Consider the following 26,683-nt stretch of genomic DNA (forward strand, 5'->3'; position numbering starts at 1 on the left):
AGCGTAGAATTTAGGTTGTTTTTCTGGTGTGAAGCATGGTTTTGTGTGAAGCTCCGAAATGGTTGCAGACCAGGAACCACGCTTTTCCCTCTTTGCAGCTATCTTCAGCACTGTGCCTGGAGGCACCTCACATGCCCTCCACGGAAGAGAGGGACGGGCATGGCCGGTGGCCCATTCAAGGATGTGAAGTCGAGCGGCAGGATTGATCAATCGATCGATTGATCCATCAATTGGCCCTGTGGTCTGTGCCTCATTCAGGCTGTGCTCTGGCCTCCTGAATTTGCTGTTCACTACTCATTGAGGCAAGCTGGTCCCAGCAGCCTTTGAAAACACTGTGGACAGACAAGCACAGACATCAGGCTGCGCTTTCCAGTTGACGACTTTGGTTTGCTGAGGAGAAAACAAGACTCTTAATCAAGGCTGTTTTGCCCAGGGCCTCTTAACCAAAGTTAGAGTTGGAACTTGAATCCAGATCCCTGTGGTTTCAAGGCCAGGCTGGGACACCTCCTGTGGAGAGCCCTGAGCGGTTTTGCTGTTCCTCACCTGCCACTGTCCTCCAACGTCTGCTCTGTGTGTGTGTGTGTGTGTGTGTGTGTGTGTGTGTGTGTGTGTGCACGTGTGTCCCTCCCCTGGAGATGACTGGCATGTTAGGACACACATGTCATTATTGTTTTGTCTTTTTCTTCATTATGTGGGGGCGACAAGGAAGAGACAATGGAAAATGCTGATAATGAGAAGACAGGAAGGCAGAAAGTAATTTTAACCCAACTTTCAGTATCTGTGGCAATGGGTGATTCTGAAAAGCAGGGCTAGAGTTGTGGAAAGTGGAGCTTCTGAGGGGGACAGGAAGCCTGGTTCCCTCACTTTGTCAGGAGAGTCTAGGGACCCCAGTAAGGGGGTACTTTGTGTACTTTCTAGGGTTCAAGTGCAGTACTTGTGTCTAAGATAGCCACAGGCTAGATCTGGGGAACATGTTAGCAACAATAGCAAGAGGCAGGGACCACAGTCATAACAAGTGTCCCTCTGCTGGCAGGGTTGGGGGATGGCTCAGTGGTTAGAGAATGTGCTGAGGTCAAATCCCCAGTCCTCATGTGTGCCTGAAAACCCAGAATCCCTCTTTCCTAAGATGCCTTCATTTGGAGGGACTCCCCCAACTCGTTTACAAGGTGGTCATATCCTAACAGGCTGGAGATTGGAGCCCCTCTCTCCCCTCCCAAGCCCTTACTTTCTCCCCAGCCTGGGCCCCTGGAGCCTGCCTATTCTAACTCTATTTCTCTTTTCACCCGGAAGCTCTGGGAAGGGTGAGACCTCATAAGGATCAAGGACAAGGGACACACTCCTCTATTTTTAACCCCTTGCCCAATGCTGCGAGAGGCTCTAGGACCCTTTATCTCCCGAATCATTCAGATCTTGCCTGCTACCTTCCTATTTCCACTAATAAACTTAATCTTAGAAAATAGCTCACTCTGCCATGAATGCCCCTGTGAGGAAGCCAGGCAGGCGGTGTGGGGAGAGCTATTCTGAAGCTGGGCTGTGTCAGGAGGGCGGAGGGAGGTGGGCAGGGTAGAAGGAACCCTTGCTTGGCAGAAAGCAGAAGCTGGGTGCAGGTCTGGTTTCCCCTCCTCCCCACACAGCCTCCATCACAAGACAGTTTCATTCTTAGTTCAGTTCTTCCACAAGGTCAGCTGCTCCCCAGTTCGTGTGTTACTCCACCCCAGTCAGAGGACCAAGCTGGTCCCATCTATTCAAGTTTGTATCTTGGGATTCATGGTGGGAGGGAAAGGGAGCCCTTGAATGAGAAAAACAAAAGGTGGCTAGCTCAGCCTTGCTGGAGAAGGCACAAGGGCCTCGCACTGCTAGGTAAATGCCATACACTGAGCCTCAGCCTGAGAGACCAGTCTTAGTGACCCTCTCCCGACAACTGTACACACACCTTGGTGAGAAGCCGGGGCTTGGCTGGGAGGCTTTAATTCCACATATCCTCCTCAGGGCTCAGGTAAATTTCACTTCTCTTATGGCACGGACAGGTGGCACTGGCCCCTTGTGTCCCTAGAACTCAAGTTGCAGAGGTGAAATTTCAGCCTCGGAGTGAGAACCTGGGACATCTGAGGAAACCTTGTCCCCAGCCCGCTCTAACTCAGACAGCCTGGGTACATCCAGGTCTGATCCCTACGTTGCCCGGTGGGGTTGGGGGGGTGGGTGGGCAGGTGGCCCGTGTGCACAGCAAAAGGCCCACCTGTTTTACTCTTTGTGCAGCTGAGAGCTCTTTACGTGGGCCTCAAGGCTTAATCTAAATAGGAAGCTGACATGGGAAGTTTGTAGGAAAACACCACAGTGGGTGAGGCATCAGCAAAAGCAATGAAATTTTTTTTTTTTTTTTTTGGATTGAGGTAAATAAAAAAGCTTTATCCTGCAACATTTGGAGATAAAGAGTCTGTGCCCCTCAAAATCCCAGCCCAGCCCATCCTTCACATCAGACTCTTCCGGTATTGACTGTGCTGAGAGGTCTGTCTGAGGTGGGAGTCCGGGGTCTGCAGGTCCATCTGTCTGTACAGGTCTCTCAGCTCCCTGACTTCCTGCAGCACTCTCTTCGCCTGGCTCCAGTTAGACGAAGCCTCTCCCAGCAGCCTCTCTGTCTCCAGCAGCAGCTGCTCTGACTGGGAGTCGGGTGGAGACCGTGGGGGGTCCTTGGCCTTCCATTTGCCATCTCCCAGTCCCTGAACCTCTGCCAGCAGCTCCTGAGTCTTCTCCAGTTTCCTTGCTACCAAGTCCTGGATCCGGGACAGCTGCCCCGGCTGGGAGGGGACAGGGGCTGGGGATTCCTCAGCTTGAAGGTGGAGAGGGTGGGCTGGGGCAGTGTCCCTCTGGGATAGGATCTCCTCCAGGGAGGCACATCGGCTCTTCTCTGTACTGGGTAACTTCTTCAGTGCTTGTGGGGTGTAGGGGGCTCCCTTGTCTGGTCTTTCCCAAGGCCGAGAAAGGCTGCTTGCCCGGTGTGAAGAGGGACGGATCCTGTCTGAGTCCGCTCTCCGTCGACTGCCAGCCAGCTGGGCCACAGACTTGTCCAGATCGACCCGAAAGCTCTCAGCACAAGAGGCTGGCTCCTCAGGGGAAGGGTCTTCTTCTTGGATTAGGTCTAATGTTAGCATCCCATCTGAGGTAGAGGTGGAAGCCTGGGAAAGAGACGTGAACCAAGGCAGTGAACCAATAATGCCCCCTCCCTGAGGGGACCCCTCCATGCCAACTGAGATCCTCTACTCCGCCGTTTTGATTCCTTTGACAATGACTCGAGCCACTTTCTTTTGCTTGTCTGTAACTTAGCCTTTCCTGCCTATTGTCTGTTCTCTGCTCCGCTACAAGCTTCACGGAGGAAGTGTCTATTTCTGTGCTACATGTCATATGGTTGGCCCATGTGTCACAGTAAGATCCACACAGACAGACAGACAGACAGACAGACAGACAGAGGATACTCCTCTGCCTACATTCTTTCAGCCACATACCTTAGCTCTGCTGATATCTGAACTTTGAATCCTTGCCTTGTAATGAACCTCCCTGTCTTCTTTTTTTTTTTATTAAAATTTATTTATTATTATGTTTATATGAGCACACTGTAGCTGTTTTCAGATACACAGGAAGAGGGCATCAGATCCCATTACAGATGGTTGTGAGCCACCATGTGGTTGCTGGGAATTGAACTCAGGACCTCTGAAAGAACAGTCAGTGCTCTCAATCGCTGAGCCATATCTCTAGCCCCCTGTCTTCTTTTTTATACTTTATTTTTATTTTGTGTCTACTGGTGTTTTGCCTGCAGGTATGCTTGTGTAAGGGTGTCATATCTTGGAGTTACACATGGTTGTGAGTTGCTGTGTGGATGCTGGGAATTGAACCCGGGTCCTCTAGAAGAGCAGCCACTGCTCCCAACCACTGGGCCATCTCTCCAGCCCATTGTTCCCTTCTTTCTTAAGTATTGTAATCGAACAGAAGTGGTAAGGGGAACCCAGTATTGTCTGTGCTGTCGCGCACGTGCTGCTGTGACCATTTCTCTCAGAACCACTTTCCTAAAGGAATTGTCACTGCCCACTTTGCAGGCAGCCAGAGACCATGGGTCCTCCTCAGGGTCTGCTGACTCTAAGGCCTGGTTCCTCCTCCTGCATGAATGGCCTCTCCCTAGACTTGGCGCAAGGCTAAATGAGAGAAACCACTACTTCATGTAATAGATAGAGGGTTTGCTGTGGGGACATGGAGCTGTCACCCCTTAGAGTGGCCGGCCACCACACAGCAGCACACATCATTCTGCACACAGCACTTCTGCTTTTCACTGTCCTGGGGGGTTTTTCTCATTTCTTCAGAAGTTTTGGAGAACAGAGAGACTGACTCATGTTAGGTGCTGAGCATATAAGTTTGATTTAGAGGAATTGAATCAAAGGCAGGGACGTAGGGTGGAGAGGTCTTCTGAGTCTTTGATCCCAGTTTTACGAGGACGCCCGACAATGCTCCTGCTTGCACACAGCTGAGATGGAGCAGCACCGAACTGGCCCCCGGCAGTGTTTACTTTCGTGCAGTTGTACATACCACAGCCATGAGGTGTCCCCGGGTTGGAGGACGGCGGGAGTGTTGGATTTTTGCTCTGTCTCGGGTAGGGTGGGCAAGATAGCTGTCCTCCTCAACGGTGACCTGAAGAGATGCACTGTGAGTCCCAGGGTTTCTTTAGGACTCTGTCCCAACTGAGTCTCCCTGGACTGGGAAACAGGCCATCCTGCCCACTGTTTCTGAGCAGGGATGTGGGTAGACGGATTGACGGACACAGTTGACCCCAGACTAGATCAGGCATTGTGAAGCGTGTGTGGGGTTCGAATCAGCAGAGAAAAGACTTAAGAGAGAAAGCGGGGTGGGGAGACAACACAACAGAGCCTTTAAAGAAGCTGAGAAAGTCAGGGCATAGTGGCACACTCCTATAATCCCAACACTTGGGAGGCAGAGGCAGGTGAATCTCTGAGTTCGAGGCCAGCCTGGTCTACAGAGGGAGTTCCAGGACAGCCAGGACTACACAGAGAAACCCTGACTCAAGAAACCAAAGGGGGGAAAAAGCCAAGAAAGTAGAGCTGGGGGAACCTAGAGGGGCCCCACAAAGCACCCCCCTCGACTAGTGCGTCTGTCCGTCCGTCACAGCTTGCTTTCCACCCTAGCACCCACCCCCTTTCCCACAACAAGCCCCTGACCTCATCCAGGATGCGGTTTTTAGCTCTAGTAATGGCAGAACTCAGGGCGTTGATCCATGATTCCTTTTCCTCAGGACTTACTGCCAGGAAGATGAGGTTGGGGGCCTGTGAAGGGAACCATCTTGTTTTAGCTAGGGTTTTACAAATAAATTATAACCTCCCCCCCAAAAGGAATAATCCTCTCATCCCCTCAGGTCCCGCTCATGGAAGGAGACTCTGCTTCTGGGAACATCAGTGACTGAAGGAGCCCAAAGCCTGTTCCAGCAAAATGCACAGGTTGTTTTAGAAAGGTGGAAGGGAGCTACGATGATGACACTGGGACGTGTGACTGACTGCGCTCAGGTAGTCAGGATCTTTAGATGTCTGAGGACAGGGTGTGGCAAGCTTGGCTTCCCTGGCTTCCCTTGAACTTCAGAGACACATCAGGGAAGAAGCACCAATAATGTTTCATACGTATGTACAGTGTGTGTGTGTGTGTGTGTGTGTGTGTGTGTGTGCAAAGTGGGGGAGGGGAGGGAGAGGGAGAGAGGGAGGGAGATATCAATCTATGGCTGAATAGGTTATAGGCTAGCCTGCCTGGAGGAAAGGAAATGGTCAGAATATTCTCCAGTTAAATAACAGAAGCCAGAGAGAGAATAATTGTGGGCCCTGTGGCCAGGACTGCAGTGAGGGAGAGCCTACCGACTGCAGTGAGGGAGAGCCTGCCGACTGCAGCAGTGAGGGAGAGCCTACCGACTGCAGTGAGGGAGAGCCTACAGTGAGGGAGAGCCTACCGACTGCAGTGAGGGAGAGCCTACCAACTGCAGTGAGGGAGAGCCTGCCGACTGCAGTGAGGGAGAGCCTACTGGCTGCAGTGAGGGAGAGCCTACCGACTGCAGTGAGGGAGAGCCTACCGACTGCAGTGAGGGAGAGCCTGCCGACTGCAGCAGTGAGGGAGAGCCTACCGACTGCAGTGAGGGAGAGCCTACCGACTGCAGCAGTGAGGGAGAGCCTACAGTGAGGGAGACCCTACCGACTGCAGTGAGGGAGAGCCTACCGGCTGCAGTGAGGGAGAGCCTACCGACTGCAGTGAAGGAGAGCCTACCGGCTGCAGTGAGGGAGAGCCTACTGGCTGCAGTGAGGGAGAGCCTACCGACTGCAGTGAGGGAGAGCCTACCGGCTGCAGTGAGGGAGAGCCTACCGACTGCAGTGAGGGAGAGCCTACTGACTGCAGTGAGGGAGAGCCTACCGTGGTGCCCGGCTGTCTGCATCGGGCCAGTGTGAACTTGCTGTGGTTTTTCTTGCTCCTACTCTTGGATTTCCGGAGCTCTTCGCACTTCTCATAGTCACTCAGGTCAAACACCTCTTGACTATTTTTCTCATCTTTTACCTACGGGAGGTTGGGGTGTCATAAGGATAAAATTACTCTGCCTTTCCTCCCGGGGAAAGGGGAGGGTAACAGAGCAGAAAGCCATTCCACCCAAGCTGTGTACTTGGGGGATGGGACTGAGACCTGAGTCCTTGTATGGGGTTCTGTTTAACCCACTCCCCACAAGCTACCACCCCAGTGCCTCCCTCTACCCGTGGCTCTCACTCTGGGTCTCTGAAGGACAACACAGCTTATAAGTCCTTAAAGGGGCATGCCCTTAAAGGGGCACAGTAGTGGGCTGCTCTGATCCTTCCAAGTAAAGAAGACAAGAGTGACCACTAATAGTCCAGGGGAAGGGGAAAGGCAGCCAACACCTGGAAGAGACAAAGGGCTGCCTCTGGCCTTAGGGAATACGGTTAGCAGAGTGTTCCTTTCCACCTGCTCTCTCTAACGTAGGACGTCATAGGAGACTTCCTGAGCAGCTACTCTCCCTTTTCTACTTGGCTGGGAATATGCCAGGAACGAGATGGTCATGTTTCCCCGGGAAAAAGTTGAAACCACGCAAACATGTATAAGGAGGTCCCTGTCTGTCTGCCAAGGGAGGCGTCTACCAGCCTGTCGCCGATCTGCCCATCCTTTTGAGCACATGCGCTGTGGGGGGAGCGCAGGGACAATTCATCTACTGCCATTTGTCTGGCAAGGTTTGGCTCTCCAGTGCTCTCCCCTTTCTAGGGCTCCCTGATGTTCGGCTGGGAAGAGGGCCTTAAACATTATGGTGGACCCAGGAGGAGAAACACTCCAGGGCGAGTTACAGCAACACACGCTGGCATGTGGGATGATGCAGCACCTCCTCTCCTGTGCCCTCCCCAGAGTGACTATCAGCAGAGGCCAGAACGCTGGAGAGGAAAGAGCTGGGTGTGTGCAGCCAGGGGAAGGGACTCACTTGCTCTGTGTTCCCAGGGGAAGGGAAGGGAAGGGAAGGGAAGGGAAGGGAAGGGAAGGGAAGGGAAGGGAAGGGAAGGGGGGGAAGGGAAGGGAAGGGAAGGGAGGGAAGGGAAGGAAGGGAAAGGAAGGGAAGGGAGGGGAGGGGAGCTCTCTTGGCGTGGACAAGGCTGATAAGGTGCTCTGGGACGAGATACATTGACAGAGGTCAGGAAGGGCAAGGGTAGGAGGTAGGCAGCAGGCTAAGTAGATGTCAGTGCCCAGAAAAGAGATACCCTGGCACCTTGTTCTCTATTGTCTCTTCCTTGCACCGAATCCCCAAAGTCTCATTTATGACTACATCTTCCAAATTAACCCTTCCGTCGCATGGCCCACAGACATGCTAAGCTTTCAACCTAACTTCCTCTACTGTGAAGCCCCCTAACACGTGGACCCATTCCTACCTCTGGTCCTTGATCAGGTCAGCCCTCTTTAAGGAAGGATGGATGCCCTTGGAGAATAAGGACTAACCCACAACTCCCACAGAGGGGTTTCTCTAGAGGAAGAAGTTGTTGCTTTCCTGAGAGAGGAGGACTGAAATGGAATGCTTTTTTTTCTTTTTTTTTGTTTTTGCATCAGCATGTAAATCGCAAATATGCTAAGCTTTTGGGTTTTACATCTTCACTCTAGTGCTCTGCTGCTGCATTTGTTTACAGGCGGAATAAACGGTGTCTTCTGGCAGCCTTTGCCCTTACTAGGCCCACTCGACCATGGAACTGGTTCTGAAGAAGGGTCAGTATAAGGTGCAGGTTCCTCCTTTCCACTGCCCTTCCCAGCAGGGGGCATCTGGCCCCAGGTCTAGTCAGATGCTCCTGAGTCAGAGGACAGGGGACACTCTAGGCTGAGGTCATCCTAGCCTCTCTCTGCTCTGTATCCCTCCCTTCAGACCCAGGTTTATTAACAAAGTAACCATGTAGGTTTGTCCCCAGGTTCTGAAGAAGAAAAAAAAAGGCCTTGTTTTGTTTCTGTAGCCCTTCACTGTCCTCTGGTTTCCCCTCCAACATGTAGGAAACCCTTCCTGATTGCTAACTACATTTCCTGGCATTATGAAGTTCGGGGAAGACAGGAGATACACCATGACACTCGCTGCTGTTTTAAAATAAACAAAAGTAGAAAGCAAGAGAATTCTTGGGGAAGCTCTCTGTAGGATTTGAGAGCAGGTAGCAGTGACCCTCAAGAGAAAACTGTCAATTTTCCCTTAGCTTGCTCCCAAGCCTCTCCAACTGTGATGTTTAGGCCCCTTCAAGAGGGACCTGGAGGTTCAACACTGTTTAGTCCCCTGTTCCCCCCGCTTGTCTCAGTAGACTGTTTTCAGATGAGTACCTCTCTTGGGCTGCAGATGTATCTGCTTTGACACCATAAAAGGCTTTATTTACCCAAATAAAAGGGCAGAAAGCAAGTGTCTATTGACAAAAGCAGAATAGGTTAGCGCTAATGGAGAACTTCCTAATCAGTCGGTTTGGGGTGAGGGCACACAGGCAAGGAAGGAAAGGCCAGTCTGAAAGGGACATGAACAGTCCACCATGATCTGTAGACAGTCACAGGGAAGCAAGTTCAGTTTCTCAGCATTCTTGTTATCGAGTCAAGAGTTAGAGCTTCACTAAGGGGGAAAGGGGTCTGGATTCCACGACCTGGCTTTACATTCTGACCCCATGTGGGCTGCAGTTTCCTGTAAAACTCAGAGCCAAAGCCACGGAGACACAAACAGACGCTCACAGTCCTAACTCCATTCCCCTTGTCTACAAATAAGATGGGCAGAATTTGAGAATTTTTTTTTTTCTGCTTTTACCCTTTAAGTGGAGTGGAAGGTGGGGCACAAGCCTGGTTCAGGATGCTGGAACCTACAAAAATCCAGCATTCGCGGCTACTCTACCCCTGTTCCCAGAGACTGACTCCAAGTTGTGTTTTCTATGATTTAGGATGACTGGGCTACTCAGGGGACCTATATATGCTCTCCCCCAACCGCCCCAGGCAGGAACGGGAAGGGTGGTGGGCTGGGGTGAGGAAGGCATAGGAGGGTCGAGGGATAAGCATACCAGTGTGTTTCAACAGCAAATTAAATAAAAACAAAACCCACAAAAACCCCAACCATATTTTAGGGGGCCAGAATAGAGCGAGAGGCGTAGGACGTTAAAACTTCTGAGAAAGGTGTCCGCAAAGGCACATCAAATAAGTAAACTCCTAAATCCCACTCAGGTTCTCTCACTCGGGGGTGACTTTTCTCTGCAGACACAGTACTTTTGCGACCCCTGAACTTGCAGAGATGGAGGCGGGGCAATCGGAGAACTAGCCGCCGCCGTGGGGACGGGGTCCCGACCGCTTCGGCAAGGGCGCCTACCTCCTTCTCGGAGACGTAGAGCTGGTCGCCTTTCAGCACCACATAGCGGTTTTTCCAAATCTCCCTGAAAATCCCTTTCCCGCAGAATTTCCGGACCCAGCCGACCTTCTCGGGAGCCACAGACTGATGGTTTCCATCCGGAGGCCCCTGCCCGGGGCGAGACGAGGAGCGGCGGCTCAGACGGGTCTCCGCGCCCTCCCCCCATCCCCCTCCCCCGCCGGCCCCGGCCCCATTGTCCGCGCGCCGCGCACTCACCCGCTTGCCGGAGCCGCTCTTCTTCATGGCGGGATCGGGCGACCGCGCCCGCTGCTCGCTCGGCGGCTCGCGCTAGCCGCAGGCCAGGCCCCCGCTGCCCCCGCCGCCCCCGCCGCCCATGCCCGCCCCCGCTGCACGGGCCCCGGCCACCGCCGCTGACGTCGCGGGCTCCGAATGAAGGGCGGACCGCGGCGCCGCCGCCGTGCGCTCCCCGCCCCCCGCCTTTGTTTCCGACCCGGCACCCGGCGGAGGCGCGAGCGGATAACCGGGAGGCGCGGCGGTGGGGGCGGGCCCGAGGCGTGGCGAGCGGGATGGAGCGGAGGCGCCGTGGGAGAGCGGCCGCCTCGGACCCGCAGACTCCGGCTGGCGGAGCCTTGGTAGTCTCCACTCTCGACCTACTCCGGGGCAGACGTGAGCGCCCCGCGAGGCCTCCGGTAAACACGCGTGTAGCGGCGGGGAGGCCGGAGGACGTCCAGACAGCGAGTCCTTCTGAGCCCCGTGTTTTTGATGAGGCTTGGAGGGAGCCCAAGTTTGAGCCTGGCTTTCCTCACCACCACTCCTGGGTCTCGGTTCCCCTACCTGGTAGAAGGAGGATCAGCTGACCCATGAAAGCCCGGTGAAGACCCAAGTATTGTCTTTTAGGTTCAATTAGTACCAGACAGTAAGCTAATAAACCTCTTACCTGGTGTAGAGTAAACACAACCACCACGAAATGAGTAAAGCTCCCAGGTACAGAGAAGTGGAAGTAATCCTTTTCCAGAGACGCCAAGATGAAGTGTTGGTAAGTTTATGGTTTGAGGAGTGGAGGATGTTTGGGCTTTTTGGGGGGAGAATTTATCAAGGAAGACACCCCTTCTCAGACCCACCTTGCTTCCCAATCCTGTAATCTTTCTAGGCGTTCTAATAGATTTCTATTTCATGTGGACACATAACTTTATGCTTTCAGAACGCTATTTGGGTATTAAAACGTTGAGTACCGTTCTGTACGGCATATAAGAACGAGGATATTATTTCTCCAGCACAGTGAGCCACTTAACACGCTCAAATTGAAACACTGCTGTTACACGAAATCAGATGTAGGCTTTCCAACCCCGGTCTGTCTTTTAGACTTTGTACACACACAGCACACTTTGCAGACTATCCCTCCCCATCTCAGTTTGGTACTACCCTGTTTAAAAGGCAAAGGAATGATCGAGAAAGGCTTTAGGAGGGAGCATGTGTATCAGCATGAGGACACAGCTGAGGGAATTAGCCTGAGTTTTGGGAACTTGTTGGCCGGGCAGGTAAGAATGCTTTGGATTATTTTGTCTTTATTTTTTAAGTCAAGGCCTTACACAGCCTACGCTGCTTTCAGACTTGCTACATAGCCAGCGCTGGTCTTGATCTGCCAATCCTCCTGTCTCCACCTGATTTACCAAGTTTAAATAGGGGGTTGAGGGTGTGGCTCCGTGGTAGAGCTCTTTGCCTAGCATTCAGGAAGGGCTCTAGCTTAATCACCAGCACTCCAGGAAAGAGAGATTCTGGCTCAGGGCAGAAGGAATTCATGACTTTGCCTCTTCTCTCTCTCTGGAGCTCTCATTTAGTCAACAGATACTTGAGTCTCTCCAGCATGCAAGACTCTGGGCTCTGCACAGCATCACACAGGAGCCAGTGCTTTGTGAAACATCAGGGGCTCGTAAAAAATAACCAAAGTAATTTTCAGATTCTGGAGCAGATGCATGTGGGCTGCAGAACCTTCTCTGCCTGTCTGTGTCTTGAGACGTTACATAAATCTCTGGCTGGTCCCCATCGCTCCGGCTCCCTCCTTCCCAGTAACCTGAAATATTAATGTCATAGTCCTGGCCTTCTCCCTCACCTTTCCTTCTTTGCCTTGACACTGTGTGTTTCTGGAAGCCAGCTGGTTTGCTTTTGTCACCGAGTGAACCTCATGGCACCGGCATGTGATCTAAGTGGGACTGCGTTTAGAGACCATTGCTTAAGTGAGAAATTGGAATAGCACCATAGCACTTCTGGTTTCCTTTACACATTGTTATAGCACTAGGTGACACACACACACACACACACACACACACACACACACACACACACACACACCGTGAGCTGATCTCTCTAGGGAGATAAGATCCTGAGAGGACTCCTGTGACTTAGCACACTCACCTGTAAGAGCATCACAACAGCTGTCCTCAGCAGTTAGGGGGAAGCAGAAACTCTCAGAGGTAACGTCTTGTAAACTGCTGTTTGTAAGTTTACTGGGCAGAACTATCTGAACTGACATTTAAAAACAAATATCCTTGACTTTAAAATCCTATTTTAAAAATAGGATTGGTGTTTTGACCAGGGCATTTTAGCCTATGGGAGAGAGGAAGAGTTATTATAAACATATCTCCTTAACTAAAATGTTTTTTTTTTTAATAGAAAAGAGACCAGTGATACTAGAGTTAGCTCAGTAAATATTGTCCTGGATCATTGCATGTAGTCCTTCTGCCACGTGAAGAAGGCACTAAATTATCTTCACTCCGTGGAGGAGACTGAGCAGCCACAAAAGACTACTCTGTCCAGTAATGGTTATGTAAGTGTGACACACGTGGATGATGCTAGGGACTTATCACACAGAAGGTGAGGCTGGACTCAGCAGGTAAGTGAGCCGGCTGCTCTGGCAGAGGACCTGAGTTCAGTTGCCCGCGCCCACACGGGGCAGGCTCCAACTGCAGTTCCGGGAGACCGGATGCCCTTTTCTGGTTTCAGTGACATTGCCACCCCAATGTACACACACACACACACACACACACACACACACACACACACGATATCTGAGGACACCGACTTCCTGACATACAGATGCCATCACTGCTTCCAGGAGAGGCAAGCCTGGGACCAGAGCGCTCATCTGCTCCATAATTGAACAGCCCTGCCTCTGGGCTGCGCCTCCATTGTCTAACACCATCTCCAGTCTCACCTTGTGAATTCCCATGAATGAGCCTCAATAACATCTAAGTCACTCACATCTCTGCAGATGGATTCCTACTGCCACCCCGCATGAGTTCACAATGCCACAGCAAATGACTCTCCAAAGCAACGAGTGTGAGGGATGAGGTAACAGGGGACAAGGGACTGTGTCCCCTGAGCCTTGGTCCTAGAACACTGACTGGGGCAGAGGAAAGAACAGACACAAACACAGGCACAGAAAAGCTGGGGCCAGATGGGCTGTCTGTCTGTACTCTGATGGACTGCAGCTGCCAGACAAGCTGGAGCCTCTGTGCACTGTGTACAGCCCAGGGGGAGAGCTTAGCTGGTCTCGTAGGTGGTGTCTGTAGGGGAGCAATCTCAGGCTGGTCTCGGTAGGTAGAATCTGTCTATACAGGAACAGTCTCAGGCTGTGGTCATCCTGGAGGAGGAAGCTGTAGTTGCTAATTTTTCCAGGCAGTGGTCAACCTTTCTAGAACACCCTTCTTGACTAGAAGAAGATTTGCCTTTCCAAACCTGATCTGGGGGAAAAGCTTTGCCAGCTTTGCAAAGGTCTGATTCCATGGTCCTTACCATGGCCAGCTCATGTCAGAACTTCACTTGCTCGGGATATCAAGAGAAGACAGGACATAGTGATGGTACCATGTGTGTCACATGGCTTTCTGGAGCCCTCTTACCTTGACAACACATTTCTTATGTGCCATCTCAACAAAGCCCATCAAACACTGAAGCAACTGTGCTGTCAAATACACAAAGAACATATTTATTTGATACAGAATCACAAGTGGGTTGGGGTGGGCTCATCATTGGCAGTCCCAGCCGGCGTGTGTGCCAGCAGTTCAGGAATCAGGGTTACCTGGAGTGAGTTAGAGCAAACACAAGAGCTACCCTGAAGCCCCTGGTCACAGGGAAGGCCGAGACGGGATAAGAGGGAGGCCGTGACATTCTCTCTGTTCTCAACTGCCATCTCATCTTCTGCTTGCTGACCTTGAGGTGGCCTGTGAGCTCTCTCTGCTGCGGCTGTGCAGCCCAGAAGCCAGGACTTCCTCTAGGAAACTGACAAAGAGATTCCAGGTTATTTGGCAGAAAAGCAAAAACCTCAGCAAAACAGAACACCGCCTTCCCGGCACTGAGCTGGGCAAGAACCATGACTAAAGCTGGAGAAACTTTGGCCCATCCTGCGTGCCGAGTCTGAGGATGCCGGGTAGGACATCCAGCCCAGGAGGACGACGTCTTTGTGCACATTATTGTGTTTCCCCCTTTTTTGGACAGGATTTTGTGACAGCTCTAGCCGGTCTGGAGCTCACTGTAAAGCAGGCTGTCTTCACACAAGCCTTTTCTCTCCGCCTCCCAAGTGTAGTGCTATGCTATGCCATGTGCCACAGTGTGAGTGCAGAGGTCAGAGGTTCAACTCAGGTCATCAAGCTTGGCAGCATGTGTCCCTACCCACTGGAACTTTTAAGGGCAAGGTTTTAGGTTATTACCTTAGGACAGTGGTTCTCAACCTTCCTAAGGCTGTGACCATTTAATATATAGTTCGTCACGTGGTGATCCTCAACTATAAAATTATTTTGTTGCTACTTCATAACTAATTTTGCCACTCTTATGAATTGTAATGTGCATATATGGTATGTAGGTTATCTGATATATACATGCCCCACAGGTTGAGAACCACTCACTGCCTTAGGATCATGTTACCTTAGTACATATTACATATATTTTCCTAAAACAGATCTTATCCTATTGGACATTCTTTCCTCTTTGAAAACCTTCCTAGAAAGCCTTTGTGCGTGTATGATGTGTGTCCCAGGATGCATGTAGAGGCAGAGGGCAGCCTGAGGTGGTGTTGGTTCTGACCGTTCACTGAGACAGGCTCTGCTTAAGGTGGAGTAGTTTTTCTCAGCCAGTTCCGGGGCTTCACAAAGCTGCCCCAAACACACAGGCTGGATGAATGAATTAGTTAAGGTAGCTGCCATGGTGAGAAAGCCTCCTCTAACATGAGGTTATTTTGACGGCATTTGTAAGCATGCTCTACGCTGAGGAAGGATGGGAAATACCTCACCCTGCTTTACAGTCAGAGCTGGAAGATGCTGGGGCTTGGAGGACTTAAATTCCAAACTCCACTAGAGACAAAAAATGAAGGAGAAGAAGTAGAGACCATGGCCAATGCCTTCTACTGAAACACAGGTGCCTCTGTGTGGCCTCCTTTCAACCATTGACCTGGCACTGCTGGAGGGGATGGATCAGGGTCAGGAGGATGAGCACTGCCATCTGGGAAGGAAGCAGCCCCCAGCAGGTGTTTCCAGTAAGGAGGAGGCTGTAGGCGCCCTGTTGGAGCTGTCAGGTGATCTTTGCTCATTCTCAACTCTAGTACGAAGGGAAAAGAACTTGCTAAAATTATACCGAATGTTCCTCCCATGCAGATCAGTAAGACCACACATTACTGACTGCAGAGAGAAAACACAGTATTTGCCAAACCTAATTTTGTTTCCCAGGGCTATTGTGACTTTTCAAATATCTATTTAGGGACTTTGATGACTCACTGCTCAGAGTGCTTAAAAATTATGGGCAATGAACATATTGGTAGCTGTGTCCTAAATTTAGACTGTGTTTAAAAACAATGAAATAAAAAGAATGGCTTGTCTAGATTCCTAAAAAATCAATCTCACCTAAAAACAAACTAAAAAATCTCTTGTGTAGCTAGGATCCAATCCAGTTCAGTTAAATTCAATCAACAAACATTTACTGTGCATGACTGGACATGTGCACAGGACTCCTGCTTGAGTCCTACCTTAAGAGCCAGATGCTCAAACACATCTGGGCAGGGGTGTGGCACAGCACCCCTGGACTGGAGTTAACAGGATGCTCTGAGTGTGCTGCCAGCAGGGCACTTCCCAGCTCTACAGACAGACGGACGGAATGAGAGGAGCCTCACCCTTAACTCGGAAAGCAAACCTTGAAAACTCTTGAGTCCTACACAGAGAAGCAGGTGCTGGGCTAGAGAGGTGGCTCAGAGGTTAAGAGCACTTCTGGAAGACCTGGGTCAGTTCCCAGCACTCCCATGTGGCTCACAAACATTTGTAACTCTAGTTCCAGGGGGTCTGATGGCCTCTGTGGGCACCAGCGAGACGTAGAGTACACATGCACGTGTGGAGGCAAACACTCATCGAGTAAAAGAATTCTTTTTGGAATGCTTTTATCATCTTTTCAGACCAGAGCCAGCACTCACAGCACTAATGCTGTGCTAATTGTTACGGTAACTGCTTTGAATAACTGTTCCTAGACAGTTCTTCAGCACACTGCAGTATGCTCATATCCACACCACCATCTTGTCCTTTCCACTGTAGTCCACAGGCAGACAGTACGTGTGGGAGATGGAAGGGGAGAGGGCTGATTTGTGGGGACTGACATCTAATGCACAGACGCACAGACATGGCTGGTGAGGTGGCTTTGTGGGAGATGTGTGGTGCCAAGCCTGATGTCCTGAGTGCGATCTTTGGATGCCCGTGGTGGACAGGGAGAACTGGTGCCCACAAGCTGTCCTCTAACGTCCATATATGGCCATGGTATACATCCCCCTTCCATATATACACTAAGTCTGTACAACAGAAATATGGAATATGTAGTTTTTATGTCTTTATGTACCATGTAAGAAGAAGTGGCCTTAAGCCAAGTTTGGCACACACAGAATTCCAGCACTTGGGATTTTCTATTTTTCTGGAAGTCTTTGTGCTTTCTTGCCTCCAAGTTGATTTTACTTTATTAATTTAGTCCTTTACGTGTCTCCCAAATTATGTGAAAATAATACTACAAAAGACGTTATTTATTTTGTATTCTTGCATGTTCCTAGGAATTAGTCATATTCTAATTGAGACACAGGTTTCTTTAACTCCCTGGCTGGAGCCCAGGATCACTGAGAAAGGCGCATCGCTTCCTTTTCTCTCCAGCCCAAGTGCTAGCTCACAGTCACTGTGAGCATCTTCTATGCTCTCAAACAATAGAATCATATTACGCTAGTACTCTTGGCTCATACTTTTCTCCTTGAAAGAAGCAATATCAAAATACGTAAAACACCAACAAAAAACCTTTCCAGGTTTCAGGTGACCCAGAAATGGACTGGTTTGTCCACAGAAGGAAATATTACACAGCACTGAAAAGTGAGTGACCAAGGTCACAAGCAATGATACAGATAAAGAGTAGCCGGATGCCCTCGAGGGAAGTACAGTATCACTTTTGTTGTGATTCAAACCAAGAAAAACTAAACATGTTATTTAGAAATCCAGCCTAACTGGTAGAGATGCACAGGACTGTATCAAAGCATGGGAAGATAAGCATCGTAGGCAGAGAAGCAGCACGTGTGTGCTAGGCAGCACTGCATCCTTGAGGTAGGCGAACAGTTCACGTGTTCAGTACAGCGTGCTTTCTGTTGTATAAGTTACATCTCTTTTCCTAAATATCAAGTAATAAACCTAAAATCTGTGCAGTTTTACCCTAGTTTTTCAGCATCTGTAACATGCTAAGGTGACATGACTTCCCAAGAGAACACGCAGTCCTTTACCACTTTGTTGTCTGCGCACTCTTTCAAATGGCTCTGTCAGTGTCTCCTCAAATGCACTGTCTGCAGGACGCACTGTGAAACACTGAGTTAACTGGAAAAACAATGCCTCGATAACTATTGGTCCTCCTGAGCAACCTTGTACCTTCCTATGGGTGCTACAACTGTCTGTTACAAGTAAAACAACTCCTCAATTCCTGTCTCTTACTGATACCAACTTAGGAGAAAGAGAAAAGCAAAGCAAAGGAAAACAAAATAGAAGCCTTGGCCCAGTTTCTCCTTTCACTGAGAAGGAACAGGTCAGATGCAAACACTGGGACTCTGGGAGAATCCAGCGCTCTGTGTGATTTGCTGGAGTGCAGAGGACGGAAGGAGAAAGGCCCTCAGTGTCTGTGAGGGGAAAGAACTGCTGTGTATCAGTCATGCAGGACCAAGAGGGAGTCAGTGATGGGAAGACAGACCCGCAGATATGCTTCCCACCCCTGCAGACACCCAACACCACAGCAGTTTGCCGGAGCAGCCATAACTATAAGAACAGAATGAAAATCCTAGCACTCAGAGATGGAGGCAGGAAGATGAGTTCAAGGCCAGCCTTACCTACAAAGTGAGTTTAGGGCCAGCCAAGGTTATATCGACCCTGTCTTGAAAAAAAAAAAAAACAATAAAAACAACAAAATCCTCCCTGGCTGGAAATTTAGCATTTAGACAATGTTTATACCCTTATATACAGCCATTTCTTTACATTGCTGCTAGCCCAAAGGTTTAAGCTTGAACACTAGCTCTGTACTTCCCAGATGTGATCCAAGCAAATCATTTAATGTCCCCTGGTTCCATGTGGAAGGTGGGGTCACAATGACCTTACTTCTTGGCTTAGGAGAGTTAAATGCGATCCTATCTGCAGTGAGGAAAGCTTCCCGGCACGTGCTCCTGCTCAGTTGCTCAGTTGCTATCCCCCATGGGTAGTCAGAAGGACGCATAGAGATAGTGATGGTGCTGCTTCCAAGGGTGAACCGTTACAAACACTGTCAGCCATGGACTGAGAATGTCAGCATCATGAGCCCTGGGTTCAGTCCCCAGCACTGCATGTAGCAGGTATAGCAGTGCATATGTGCAATCTGAGCGCTCAGGAAGTGGAAACTTCAAGGCCATTCTTAAACACATAGCAATTAGGGTGTCAGCATGGGCTACATGAGATCCTGCATCCAGAGAGAGAGAGAGAGAGAGAGAGAGAGAGAGAGAGAGAGAGAGAGAGAGAGAGAACCCAGCTATAGTGACACAGGCTTATCCCAGCACTCGGGAGGCAGAGGTGGGTGGATCTCAGAGTTCAAGGCCAGCCTGATCTATAGAACTATACAGTGAAACCCTATCTCAAAAAAAGTATTATATATATATGTATATATAACATGTATGTGTGTGTATGTATGTATGTCTATCTTAGTGTTCGTTGTCAAATAGATAGCTCCAGAATAGCTACATACTAAATGTTAATGAAGAAAAAACTGATGATTGGTTAATCAAACAACAGAATACAATTCCATGGATAAAAATGACACAGATATGTTTATACTGAAAGCACACTGTCTTTTATCTAAAATTAGCTTATGTGGGGCCACACACCTTTAATCTCAGCATTCAAGAGGAAGAGGCAGGAGAATAGAAAGTTTGAGGTCAGTCCAGGCTGCAATGAAAGCCAGATTGGAAAACCAAAGGCCAGGGCAAAGGTGTGCACACTCACTCCCTGGTAGAGGAGAGATTGCACTAGGGGAGTTCGATATTTTTTAGTACCTTATTTTGGTCTAGCTGTGTTTATTATTATCATTTTTAATGTTTGTTTATTTATGCATGTGCTTGCAGAGGCCAGAAGAGGGATCCTTGGGAACTGGAGTTCTGGATGGTGAGATGTCAGGAGGGTCCAGGAGTCAACCTGGGTTCCTACAAGAGCAACAGTGCTCACTGCTGGGCTGTCTCTCCAGCCCCTGCTGTATCATTTTTTTCCTATAAGAATTCTATATTGTTCTTATGATGAAAAGTTGTCTTTAGTTTAAAGATGTTCTAGTGTGTAGAGTCAGGAGATATCCTTAGCTTGAGTCCGGGTTAAAGTCAACTCCATCCTCTTAAGCGCCTACTTTCAGTCAGGCGTGAGCCCTCACAGGCACAGAGCGCACAAACAAAGCCTCACAGTCGGTGCTGAGGGGAGCTGGTCAGTGGCAGGAAGAAAACAAACGTTCGCACAAAGGAAATCTCTACCAAGCCAACGTGGTTCTGATGCTTTCAGGGGACCCTGAGCTGGCCCGAGGTGCAAGAGAGTGGTGTATGGCTTCCTGTCTCTGTGACATGCAAATTCTGTCATAGTATCCTGATTTTTCTGTAAATAATTCAGGGATTGAACCACCCTGTGGTTACAGGAGAGGCCAGGTTCCCGTGTTCCTTGCTAAGGTACGAGGTCTACGATGCCCTTGCTGACAACAGCGGAGCCCCTCCTGGCTTCAAGCCTGCCCAGCTTCTCATCAGCTGCCACTAATTAATACATCTAATTATTTTGATTTAAATTTTATTTGGGATGACAAAAGACCCCAAATGAAATGATTCTGTTTCCTAACCTATGTTAATTTTTCATTGGGCTGCATGGCTTGCCTTCCTTACAAGGATCATTTGAAAGCAAAGGATCTGAGAAGGCACAGCAGGTAAACCCTCCCAAAATTGTATTCTAGCTGCAGACAGACAGACAGACAGACAGACAGACAGACACACACACACACACACAGGGGGCAGGGGAGGGCAGACAGACAGACAGACAGACAGACAGACACTGGCTCAGCTCCAGTTCTGCCTTTGGGTTTATGGCCTTTCACTGCCTTGGCTTCTTCAGCTGAGCAGTTAGATCTCATTGGCTCATTATAGAAAGTAAGCAAAATCGAATGGGGCTAGGCGTGGGGGCACAGGCCTTTAATTCTAGCACTCAGGAGGCAGAGGGAGCCGGGTCTCCGAATATGAGGCCAGTCTGATTTAGAGTGAGTTCCAGAACAGTCTGGCCTGTGTAGAGAGATCCTGTCTCAAAATCCAAAAATGGACAAAACCAAAATTGAAAGTATTTACAAGTCTTCGGGGTTGGGGATTTAGCTCAGTGGAAGAGCGCTTGCCTAGGAAGCCCAAGGCCCTGGGTTCGGTCCCCAGCTCCGAAAAAAAAGAACCAAAAAAAAAAAAAAAAAAAAAAAAAAAAAAAAGAAAGTATTTACAAGTCTTAAATGTGAGATGCGTAGGTAATTTAAAATGTTCTGGTAGTCATTAAAAAACTAAAAGGGAAATTTAACTATAATAAATAGTTAATATACCGGGGGTTGGGGATTTAGCTCAGTGGTAGAGCGCTTGCCTAGCAAGCGCAAGGCCCTGGGTTTGGTCCCCAGCTCCCAAAAGAAAAAAAAAAAAGTTAATATACCTAAAGATTATCATTTCAATACATAGTCATCTTCAATTATTGAGATATTTAAAATTTTTGTGTGTGTTTTCTTTGAAATCCAAGATGTCTTTTTTTTTTTTTTTCTTTTTTCTTTTTTTTGGAGCTGGGGACGGAACCCAGGGGCTTGCGCTTGCTAGGCAAGCGCTCTACCACTGAGCTAAATCCCCAACCCACAAGATGTCTTTTACACTTGGAATTCACCTCAAATCCAGCTAGCCAGTCAAGTGGCTGGGGGACCGCTGTTTAGACAGCATAGGTATAAGGTATTAAAGTAATGGATAGCACATAGTAGGTACACATTATAATTTAGTCCTTAGTGTTACTTTCTTTTAAAAATTATTTACTTTTATTATTTTTAAAGCTGTGTATGCATCTGTGTAGCTATGTACTGAGAGCAGGCACCCATAGTGGCCAAGACAGGATGCCGGACTCCCTAAGCAGGAGTTACAGGGGTCATAAGCTGTCTTCTGTGGGTGCTGGGCACTGAACTTGGGTCCTCTGTAAGAGTGGTATTCATTCTTAACCACTGGGTGGACTCTCCAGGCCTGTAATGTCCTCCTTAGAAACTGCTATAGAGTGTCTTTCTCGGTGTGAACCTCAGAGGCAGATGGCACTAGGTGGCTATGGGCTATGACATTCAACCACACTGGACCACACGGTGAGAAAACCAATCTTGGGGAGTATATGGAGAGAAAGTGTCAGTCTGGTGCTACAGAGCTTGGCTTTTTCATATTTTAGTCTTGCTGCGTGTGGCACTGGAGAGTGACCCAGGGCCTTATAGACCCCAGGCTTTATCTCCCCAGCCCTACTTTTTAATGATAACATTGAGATATAATTCATAGATGCTAAAACTCTGATTTAAAGGGTACAGTTGGATGAGTCTGACTGAGAGCAGTGGATAGCTACTGTATCTGTCGAGACTCAGGGCCCTCTATGATCTGCATAGGGCATCATAAACCACGAGACAAAACTTAGCCCGAGCCATCAGGCTGACCCCATACTGTTGAGTACACGATGCTAGGCTGGTCCCAGGAATGCCAAGCAAATTAACATTTCCACTCAAGCTATACTTCAAACTATTAAAAATAGTCAAGCCTAGGGGCACGAATTTATTAATATATATATTTAATCTAGCATTATGTGTTTTAAAATGTAAACCGTCTAAATGCCTGATTACAATGGTTAAAGACATATTGTAAGGGATATCTGATATCATGGGGAAATGTATTCAATATAACAAAAATAACAAAACCAAGTATGAAGTGGTAGCTCATACCTACAATCTAGGAGCGGAGGCAAGAGGAAAGCTGTGAGTTCAAGGCCAGCCTGGACTGTGGATACTATGCTGTACACTGCTGCAGACTCTCTCATTTCTCAAAGTAAACCTGCTGTGGAATGGTATACATGACACTATCCTTATCCTAATCATATAAGACAAAAACAACCCCCCAACCCTTTATGTGGGCTGGTGAAATGGCTCAGTGGGTATAGGGATGAGGAGAGTTCAGTTTAGGGAAGTCACCTGGGGGAAGGAAAATGATGCCTGTGAGTTGGCCTCCATACACCATGGCACTCTCCACACACTCTCACCAGTCCTCAATATGTGTGCGCGTGCGTGTGTGTGTGTGTGTTTGTTTGTTTGTTTTAAGCTTTGGGTAAAGAGACAATTTAAAGGAAGAAAGAGTACACTAGTCTGCTTGCTTCACTGCGAATGGTGTTCACTTCCATTCGGATTTACTCGCTGTCTGTACTGAGTGTGGATGAAAGGCTTGGTGGAGGGGTTGGGGATTTGGCTCAGTGGTAGAGCGCTTGCCTAGCAAGCACAAGGCCCTGGGTTCGGTCCCCAGCTCCGAAAAAAAGAAAAAAGAAAAAAAAAAAAAAAAAAAAAGAAAGGCTTGGTGGAAGGGGAATGCCTGCTTATCTGTTGTTGAGCCTACAAGCCTTTGCTAGTTAGAGGAAGGTAACTGAAAAATTCGATCTTTAATTGCTTTGTAGATTTATAGCTACTGAGGACTGAACCCACTGCGTGTCATAATTATTCCTGATTTCAAAGGGAATCTGGCAGGAAAAGGAGGGTTTGCCCCCACCTAGCAGGATGCATCCTTGTCAAGAGTCTTCAGAGGAAATGATCGGATGGCTCTGGAGGCTGACATTCATGCGGTGCTTCTCAGGCCAGCTGGCTAACACGCCCATCTCTTTCCCCTTCATTTCTATCCTAAATCTCGGGAAAATGGGGATTCTAATCCACTATGTCCATACCGGTCAGGGTCCTGGCCTCCTGATTCACACAGCTAACTCAGTTGCTACCAGCAACGCCTGGAACTCTCTAGTACTGACTGCTTGTGAAGTGGTGGTAAGGCATAAAGTCCAAACCAAGATGGTCCTTCATTTGCAAGAAAGGATCATTCTCTCCCAAAATACAAAAAGATGAAGACTCAATTTACTCATGTTCTAGCCTATGATGAAGTTCCAACCTATCTGTGAATGTGCTGAAGATCAATCACTCTAGTATCCATACACTCCGTCAATTATGTGATCTGTGAACTACATCTCAATACATCATTAAAAAAGTAAAAAACAACCCTGGCTGGAGAGATGCTTATTGGTTAAAGGCACTTGCTGCTCTCTCAGAGGAGCTGAGTTCAGTTCCCAACCTCCACATTGCATGGCTCACAACTCCAGAGGATAGATCGCTCTCTTCTGGCTGCCATTGGTAGCCCTCCACAAGTGGCATCAGACACACCTAAAGCCAAGCACACACCCTAACTAATCTACACTACTTCGTAGTGAAAATCAGTGTTTGTAGCCCTCCCGCGGCCCTTCATGACCGGCTTCCCCATGGTGTCTAATTGTATAGCCACTCCACCCAGACTCGACAGCCTTTGTGGCTCCCCAGTGCACTGCATGACTCCACTCTAGGATATGGTGCTAATTGTGCCCGGGGATGCCTGCTTTCCCTATCAGTTTGGCTGACTCCCTCATGTCTTTGTACAAATCCCATGTTAACAAGGCTTTCCTGATACCACACTGAACAGTGTGACCCACTCTCACTTTTGTAGCAGTATTAACTCCCCTTACCTGCATTATCTATGCACCTTTACAGCATGCATGTCTCTTTCTGATTTGCTATGAAGTGGATTAGCTTACTGAGTTTATTTGTCTCCCTTATATCTCCTGATCACTAAATATCTGAGCAAATGAACCACTGACTTATATTATTCTCATGTGATAGATAGGTATCCTAAAACTCTCGGGTGGGATGGCTGTTGACTGCTCTGTGTAGATGTTGGTGAAGGTAGATATCATATAGACTTCATAGAAACAGAAAGGCATTTCATCCCCTACCTGAAGACATGGCCGGCTAACGTGATTAATTAGACAAATGAAGAGTTAATCCTGTAAGAAGAGTCCTACTAAGACAGGAGGCTCTAGGCAGTGGTGGCACATGCCTTTAATCCCAGCCCTCAGGAGGCAGAGGCAGGTGGATCTCTGTGAGTTCAAGGCCAGCCTGGTCTACAGGTCAAGCTCGGGGATATCCAGGGCTACAGTGAGACCCTGTTTCACAAAAACAAAGAACCAAAGCCCAACCAAAGGAGGACGACCTGCACAGACCCTACAAACATACCGCCTGGCCACACTGCACAGCCCAGGCCATTGCAGGGGCTGACAATGAGGAGATATGACTTCCTGTAGCTTCTTCAGCAAGGCTACACTTCCTAATCCTTCCTGAACAGTTCCACCAGCTGGGGATCAAGCTTTGAAATATATGAGCCCATGGGGGCCTTATTCAAACCACCATAGTATCTGGGAGCAAATATTATCTTCCTCCTATTTTAACTGGTGTTGAAATCTAAGCAAAGGTATTCACAATTACACCTAATCAGAGAAGACCCTAAAGAAACCTGTTATGTGACTATGGAAGATCTGCTCATCAGAACCCTGCTGCATTATAGCCAGAGATGCTATTAAAACACACTACCGCAGTGGGTAGTGGCATACATCTTTAATCCCAGCATTCAGGAGGTAGAGGCAGGCAGATTTCTGAGTTTGAGGCCAGTCTGGTCTACAGAGTGAGTTCTAGGACAGCCAGAGCTACACAAAGAAAAGCTGTCCCAGGCTGGAGCGATGGCTCAGCGGTTAAGAGCACTGACTGCTCTTCCAGAGGTCCTGAGTTCAATTCCCAGCAACCACATGGTGGCTCACAACCATCTGTAATGGGATCCGATGCCCTCTCCTGGTGTGTCTGAAGATAGTGACATGTACTTGTATACATAAAAATAAAAATCTTAAAAAAAAAAAAAAGAAAAGAAAAGAAAAAGCTGTCTCAACAAAGAGCATGTTGTTGTAAGGAAGTTGCTAAGGTAGAGACACTTAACTGGGCATGGCGGTGCATACCTGTGACCCCCACAGGTGAGAGGCTGAGTGAGGCAGGAACATTGCTGTAAATCTGAGGTTACCTTAGGGAACAGAGGGAGACCCTGCTTCAGAAAGACAAAAAGAGATACACAATTAAACAAAATGTTTTTGTTAAAATAGTGGGTCCCTGTTAATCCTGCTGTGGTAATAAACTATTATTTTTATAGGGTTCCTTATTGGTTATTTGTGTCTAAGTTGCCATGGCTCCTGTCTGAAAAGTTAAAGAAAAGTGAAAAAGGATTCAAAGGCCACTTCAATCACACCTTTGAATGGCAACTTGAATTTTAAATTGAACTACTATATACTTCTCTTTACGTTCTAAGAGAGAAAGCCAGGCACGATGGCATATTTCTGTCACCCCTGTACTGGGGAGGCAGAGGTAGGGGGGTCATTCTCAGGCTACACAATGACTCCCAGGCCCTGCTTCAGAATGAAAATGGGATTGGGTCATACACTTCCAGGTACCTTCTGGCTTAAAATGAAGAAGCGTAACTCAAGGCACTATACAAAGCTCAAACCAAGCCATCAACAAAAATCACCAAAGGGCAGAGATCCGGCCCAGGGCAGGATAGTTCTGTAGAATGTGTAGGTGCAGGTTCAGCTCGCCACTGCCCCATGCCCCGAAAAACCACAAAACACAGCATAAAGACTCCTCACCAAACTCAATGTTAGTCTCAGAAATGCCTAGGGAGGAAGGAAGGAAAGACTCGTTTTCCTGGGATGGGACGCAGGACACAGCCCGGGCTGGACTCTAGTGTTCTCTGCCTCTGCCGCCTGAGAGGCTGGGGCTGCAGGTTGCACCACTGGGCTTGACATCTCTGTTCTTCACTTGCCAGTGCTGTTCACAACCAGGGTTTAATTTCAACTTACAGAAGACAGTTACAAATGTACCACGCAGGGTGAAGGAGCCTGTAGTGTTTGGAAAGCAGATCAGTTTTGACACATGTATTCTGCACAGTAAGGAACTTCCTCCACATCATACGGGTGATTTATGCACGTTGGTGTAAGTGCTGCTTCTAACATTCGGCTGCATAGTAAATCTGTGGTAGGTTCAGATTTTATTTAAGATTGCAAAGATCATGGAAAGCAAGTGACCCGAATCCACAGACATTCTACAAGAAGCATCTGTCAGTCTGTACAGGCAGCGGCT

The 26,683-nt window shown here is 48.6% G+C and overlaps 2 protein-coding genes and 1 long non-coding RNA gene across 6 annotated transcripts in view; 1 reads left to right on the top strand and 2 right to left on the bottom strand.

Annotated features, from left to right (window-relative positions):
* Window positions 1-7,102, top strand: part of LOC147996422 (uncharacterized) — a 28,828-nt gene extending 21,726 nt beyond the window's left edge. Inside the window, exon 3 of the long non-coding RNA XR_015676567.1 lies at window positions 5,414-7,102. This is a non-coding gene — a long non-coding RNA (uncharacterized LOC147996422). The remainder of the gene's footprint in view (window positions 1-5,413) is intronic.
* Window positions 1,960-10,317, bottom strand: Plekho1 (pleckstrin homology domain containing O1). 3 transcript variants are annotated; one of them, XM_087624172.1, is made up of 6 exons: window positions 10,142-10,317; window positions 9,887-10,009; window positions 6,448-6,588; window positions 5,220-5,324; window positions 4,573-4,674; window positions 1,960-3,173 (listed from the first exon to the last, which is right to left on the bottom strand). In XM_087624172.1, exons 1-6 carry the CDS (start codon window positions 10,166-10,168, stop codon window positions 2,469-2,471), a joined length of 1,203 nt encoding a protein of 400 aa, XP_087480298.1. In that variant the 5' UTR covers window positions 10,169-10,317; the 3' UTR covers window positions 1,960-2,468. The 3 variants fall into 3 exon arrangements, with proteins under 3 accessions (XP_087480298.1, XP_087480309.1, NP_001020290.1); NM_001025119.1 differs by having other exon boundaries at window positions 2,365-3,173; window positions 9,887-10,033; window positions 10,142-10,307; XM_087624183.1 differs by lacking the exon at window positions 9,887-10,009.
* Window positions 10,318-13,840: 3,523 nt separating this feature from the next.
* The window catches only part of Vps45 (vacuolar protein sorting 45 homolog), a 59,984-nt gene continuing 47,141 nt past the window's right edge, over window positions 13,841-26,683 (bottom strand). The window contains 1 exon segment of one of the 2 annotated variants that reach the window (NM_172072.2): window positions 13,841-14,161. In NM_172072.2, coding sequence (NP_742069.1) covers window positions 14,074-14,161 — 88 coding nt within the window. In that variant the 3' untranslated portion in view covers window positions 13,841-14,073. 2 annotated transcript variants of the gene reach the window in all.

This window comes from Rattus norvegicus, chromosome 2 (assembly GCF_021556685.1).
Source record: "Rattus norvegicus strain SHRSP/BbbUtx chromosome 2, alternate assembly SHRSP_T2T, whole genome shotgun sequence".
Classification (NCBI taxonomy): Eukaryota; Metazoa; Chordata; class Mammalia; order Rodentia; family Muridae; genus Rattus; species Rattus norvegicus.